Below are 5,536 nucleotides of genomic sequence, written 5' to 3'. Positions count from 1 at the left end.
CAGTCAGGTTTCAGAGCTCATCACAGCACAGAAACAGCTTTAGTGAAGGTTACAAATGATCTTCTTATGGCCTCTGACAGTGGACTCATCTCTGTGCTTGTCCTGCTAGACCTCAGTGCAGCGTTCGATACTGTTGACCATAATATCCTATTAGAGCGATTAGAACATGCTGTAGGTATTACAGGTACTGCACTGCAGTGGTTTGTATCATATCTATCTAATAGACTCCAATTTGTGCATGTAAATGGAGAGTCCTCTTCACACACTGAGGTTAATTATGGAGTTCCACAGGGTTCAGTGCTAGGACCAATTCTGTTTACATTATACATGCTTCCCTTAGGCAGCATCATTAGAAGACATAGCATACATTTTCACTGCTATGCAGATGACACCTAGCTCTATCTGTCCATGAAGCCAGATAACACACACCAATTAGTTAAACTGCAGGAATGTCTTAAAGACATAAAGACCTGGATGGCCGCTAACTTTCTGCTTCTTAATTCAGATAAAACTGAGGTTATTGTACTCGGCCCTGAAAATCTTAGAAATATGGTATCTAACCAGATTCATACTCTGGATGGCATTACCTTGGCCTCCAGTAACGCTGTGAGGAACCTTGGAGTCATTTTTGACCAGGACATGTCCTTCAATGCACATATTAAACAAATATGTAAGACTGCTTTCTTCCATTTGCGCAACATCTCTAAAATTAGAAATATCCTGTCTCAGAGTGACGCTGAAAAACTAGTTCATGCATTTATTACTTCCAGGCTGGACTACTGTAATTCATTATTATCAGGATGTCCAAAAAACTCACTGAAAAGCCTTCAGCTAATCCAAAATGCTGCAGCAAGAGTACTGACAGGGACTAGAAAGAGAGAGCATATTTCTCCTGTTTTGGCTTCCCTTCATTGGCTTCCTGTTAAGTCCAGAATTGAATTCAAAATCCTGCTCCTCACATACAAGGTCTTAAATAATCAGGCCCCATCTTATCTTAATGACCTTGTAGTACCATATCACCCTATTAGAGCACTTCGCTCTCGCTCTGCAGGCCTACTTGTTGTTCCTAGAGTATTTAAAAGTAGAATGGGAGGCAGAGCCTTCAGTTTTCAGGCCCCTCTTCTGTGGAACCAGCTTCCAGTTTGGATTCGGGAGACAGAAACTATCTCTACTTTTAAGATTAGGCTTAAAACTTTCCTTTTTGCTAAAGCATATAGTTAGGGCTGGACCAGGTGACCCTGAATCCTCCCTTAGTTATGCTGCAATAGACGTAGGCTGCCGGGGGATTCCCATGATGCATTGAGTTTTTCCTTTCCAGTCACCTTTCTCACTCACTATGTATTAATAGACCTCTCTGCATTGAATCATATCTGTTATTAACCTCTGTCTCTCTTCCACAGCATGTCTTTATCCTGTCTTCCTTCTCTCACCCCAACCGGTCGCAGCAGATGGCCGCCCCTCCCTGAGCCTGGTTCTGCCGGAGGTTTCTTCCTGTTAAAAGGGAGTTTTTCCTTCCCACTGTCGCCAAAGTGCTTGCTCATAGGTCATATGATTGTTGGGTTTTTCTCTGTATCTATGAAGCGCCTTGAGGCAACTTTTGTTGTGATTTGGCGTTATATAAATAAAATTGAATTGAATTGAATTGAATTTGTTTGCTAGAACAAATCACATCCAGCTTAAACAAACCTGGATCTGATTTTATTCTGTTTACAAAGTAGCTGTACAAGCTGTACAAACAAAGTATCTAACGGTCCATTTCAAAGAAACTGGGACGTACCATTTTGAGTGTAAAGACTTTGTGTTCGCACTCTGATGATGACGACAAGCTCCTCTATTCGTGCCTGCAACGCTCCAAGGCTGCCATCAGTTTAATAACTTTCTAAGTGAGAGGAATATTAATCAGAATACAGGATGAGTAAACAGTCACTAAACTACAGTGGACTCTGTAATCACTGACTTGATGACATTCATTATAAGACATCTGGAGCCTTCATGTGCTGCATTATCATGAGATAACAAGTATGTTGGTGTTCAGGTTTATAAAACCAACTAGTACGACATCATTTCAACCCAGGTTCTATCCAATTTGATGAAACGCAACAACTCTGCCATAAATTCTGCTTTTACAAGGCTTATTTTTCATTGTTTGTTGACATTGTCAGAAAGATCTTAATTCTACCTTAAGTTCTTTAATGAGGCCATGGTGGGTCCTATTGTTATACATGAGTGCATTATATTGAGACTCACCTTCAGCCCATTTCTGCACATCGGCCACCCATTGCTGCAGTGTGTCGTCATCCACACCCAGATCATTTTTGGTCGCATTCAGGCTCTCCACTTGTTCTCTAAGGATCCTTATGATCTAAGAATACATTAATAAATGTCATTCATATTGACATTAAAAGAGTACTGGTGTTTTTCCCCCATTACCACACACATTAAAATGGTTTTTGAAAAAAAATCACCTTTAGATATCTCTGGCTCAAAGTGCGGCCCAGTTGTTCCACTTTCCTTTTGTTCCACCCCAAAGCCAGGAGGGTCAGCATGTCTGTTCGCCCTGCATTTCAGTTAGTATACAAATAAGTATTAATGAGCAGGAGACTGAGTGGAATCTCAGACACGGACACATACCTGCTTTAGACATGTACTTCGTTGTGATGGCTGCCCTAGACAGGAAACTGTTTACTTGTTCCACCTCTACTCCAACTGTTGAACCAGCCCCATCCTGAAACGCACCTCCCCATTTGATCTATAGAAAGGAGGTCACAATACATGACTGTTGAATTCATTCAACCTTATAACAAAATGTCTCAAACGAATCCAAAACTACAAGCTGCAGTATACCTCGCATTTCCAAGTGTGAGCCTTTGCATGCATGACGGATAGAAAAGGACGCATTGACAACAGGTTCCTCAGCTCAGGGCACTGCTGAGCCACCTTGGTTAAATAGGGGAAATATTTACAGGCCACATCGGAGCAAAGGAACGTAATATGTCCTGGGACGTTAGCTGCCAACTTCCTCTGGAGAAAAAGGGGGTAAGCAAAGATCTCCCCTCGAAACATGTTCAATGCAGCTAAGAGGACTCCGTGGCGACAAACAGCTATTTCCATGCCCTCTTCATCCAACTTCCCAGTGGACTTTTTGGACGACTCCTTTGCTGCAGTCCAAGATGAAGATCCGCACAACCCTTTCCCTGGGACCTATACACTCAAAGATTTTAACATAAAAGACATGGCATGATTAAGCCCTATCGGGGACAAACTTTTTAAAACAAATGCATAACAATTAGCTGAATTAGCCTTAAGTCACACAAGACCTCATATCTCCCCAGGACAGCACTGATAACACAAAATAAAAATCATGTTGTTGTTTTTTTTAAATACACATGGTGACAAAATTAAGTACATATTAAGATAAAGTAAAGTAAATAGTATTACGACAACACCAAGAGAAAAATAAAATAAATATCCACCCATCCATATATGTATACACACACACACACACGTATGTGTATATGGTTATGGCATTAACGTCATTTTAACAAGATTAACGCTAACAGCACTAATATATATGTGTATCTTACATGATTTGTGTGTCTCTGGATGTATTTCACAAACTCAGCAACTTCCTCATCTTTTTCAATGAAGACACCGTCAAAGTTCCCCTGCTCTGAAGTGCTGAACGAACACAGTGACAGTTGTTTGAAAAGAAACATTAAAATACATTTTTCTACAAATCCATATTTGACTTATGTACACAATGCATAACGTACCTTGCATTAGACTGAAAGCGATAAAGCTTGCGGTTTCCATTAACTGAGACGGCAAGCATGTCTGGAGTGCAGGCAGGGCAGCTAAGGCATGGCTCCTTGCACATCCTGTCCACCTCAAACTTTACAGCACTCCACTCCAAGAAACTTTTACTGAAGGCATCAGCTGATATTCGGCCAGTCTTTTACATAGAGGACATACAACAGAATATTCAAGGACAGTCATAAACATTGATTTGCACAATTTCCTTAAACTTGGCAAATTTAGAAACTTACCCTTCCAAAATGGGCTGTTCGTTCATCCAGCAATTTGACAAATGCCTTAAGTGACATCCCTGGTGCAGCCTTCTTAATGTCATAGAAAGACTGAAAGACATCCATTGAAAACAGGGTGCAGAAATTTAAGGTGCCAGGCCAATATCCACTACCCAGGATGTCCTTAACTGAGGGGGACCACATTAGGCCACAGCTGGTGCAGCTCACCACTGGCAGTGCAAGGTTATAACGGCCTTTAGAAAGGATAAGGATAAATTCAGTCATGGCTCAAAGCATTCATTTTTTTCATGTTGTGAAGATTTCATGTTGTTTTCAAATCAGTCTGGTAAATCCAAATGACCTTTGACAGGTGCCCACATATACTGCGGGCCGAGGGTAATTCAAACCAAGATAGCAATGCACAATTTGCAATAAAACCTCCAAACACATCTATTGTGTATGTAGTGTGTGACAAAAGGGCAACTTACCATTTATGGTTCAATTCAATTCAATTCAATTCAATTTTATTTATATAGCGCCAAATCACAACAAAAGTCGCCTCAAGGCGCTTCATAGATACAGAGAAAAACCCAACAATCATATGACCCCCTATGAGCAAGCACTTTGGCGACAGTGGGAAGGAAAAACTCCCTTTTAACAGGAAGAAACCTCCGGCAGAACCAGGCTCAGGGAGGGGCGGCCATCTGCTGCGACCGGTTGGGGTGAGAGAAGGAAGACAGGATAAAAGACATGCTGTGGAAGAGAGACAGAGGTTAATAACAGATATGATTCAATGCAGAGAGGTCTATTAATACATAGTGAGTGAGAAAGGTGACTGGAAAAGAAAAACTCAATGCATCATGGGAATCCCCCGGCAGCCTACGTCTATTGCAGCATAACTAAGGGAGGATTCAGGGTCACCTGGTCCAGCCCTAACTATATGCTTTAGCAAAAAGGAAAGTTTTAAGCCTAATCTTAAAAGTAGAGATAGTGTCTGTCTCCCGAATCCAAACTGGAAGCTGGTTCCACAGAAGAGGGGCCTGAAAACTGAAGGCTCTGCCTCCCATTCTACTTTTAAATACTCTAGGAACAACAAGTAGGCCTGCAGAGCGAGAGCGAAGTGCTCTAATAGGGTGATATGGTACTACAAGGTCATTAAGATAAGATGGGGCCTGATTATTTAAGACCTTGTATGTGAGGAGCAGGATTTTGAATTCAATTCTGGACTTAACAGGAAGCCAATGAAGGGAAGCCAAAACAGGAGAAATATGCTCTCTCTTTCTAGTCCCTGTCAGTACTCTTGCTGCAGCATTTTGGATTAGCTGAAATTGATGAGTGTAGATTAAAATGTAACTATATACATTATGTGAAGGTGTGAATTTTTTATTTACAGATAGCAACAAGAGGCAACACAGAATTCGCAAGGTCATCTTAGTTGAGAAGAAACGCTTGGCGGCTGCTGTTGACGACTACAACAAGCTTGCTGAACCAACAAAGCAAATCATATCCAG

At 41.3% G+C, this 5,536-nt stretch overlaps 1 protein-coding gene across 1 annotated transcript; it reads right to left on the bottom strand.

Annotated features, from left to right (window-relative positions):
• Nucleotides 1-1,868: 1,868 nt before the first annotated feature.
• Nucleotides 1,869-5,271, bottom strand: LOC146392714 (uncharacterized). Its single transcript, XM_084952036.1, has 8 exons — nt 4,047-5,271; nt 3,774-3,952; nt 3,585-3,678; nt 2,845-3,201; nt 2,632-2,749; nt 2,466-2,557; nt 2,248-2,362; nt 1,869-1,879 (listed from the first exon to the last, which is right to left on the bottom strand). Exons 1-8 carry the CDS (start codon nt 4,308-4,310, stop codon nt 1,869-1,871), a joined length of 1,230 nt encoding a protein of 409 aa, XP_084808162.1. The 5' UTR covers nt 4,311-5,271.
• Between the last annotated feature and the right edge of the window lie 265 nt (nt 5,272-5,536).

The sequence above is a fragment of the Perissodus microlepis genome, chromosome 2 (genome assembly GCF_051167445.1).
Source record: "Perissodus microlepis isolate ML-2025 ecotype Zambia chromosome 2, ASM5116744v1, whole genome shotgun sequence".
NCBI lineage: Eukaryota > Metazoa > Chordata > Actinopteri > Cichliformes > Cichlidae > Perissodus > Perissodus microlepis.
The sequence above is the reverse complement of the archived record's forward strand: the minus strand, read 5'-3'. Positions and strand labels throughout refer to the sequence as shown.

Coding starts and splice junctions, on each gene's coding strand:
- LOC146392714 (XM_084952036.1), bottom strand. CDS start 4,310: ATGACTGAATTTATCCTTATCCTTTCTAAAGGCCGTTATAACCTTGCA. Junction 3,679..3,773: donor CGCTTTCAGTCTAATGCAAG/GTACGTTATGCA, acceptor GTGTTCGTTCAG/CACTTCAGAGCAGGGGAACT. Junction 3,202..3,584: donor TCCAGAGACACACAAATCAT/GTAAGATACACA, acceptor TTGAGTGTATAG/GTCCCAGGGAAAGGGTTGTG.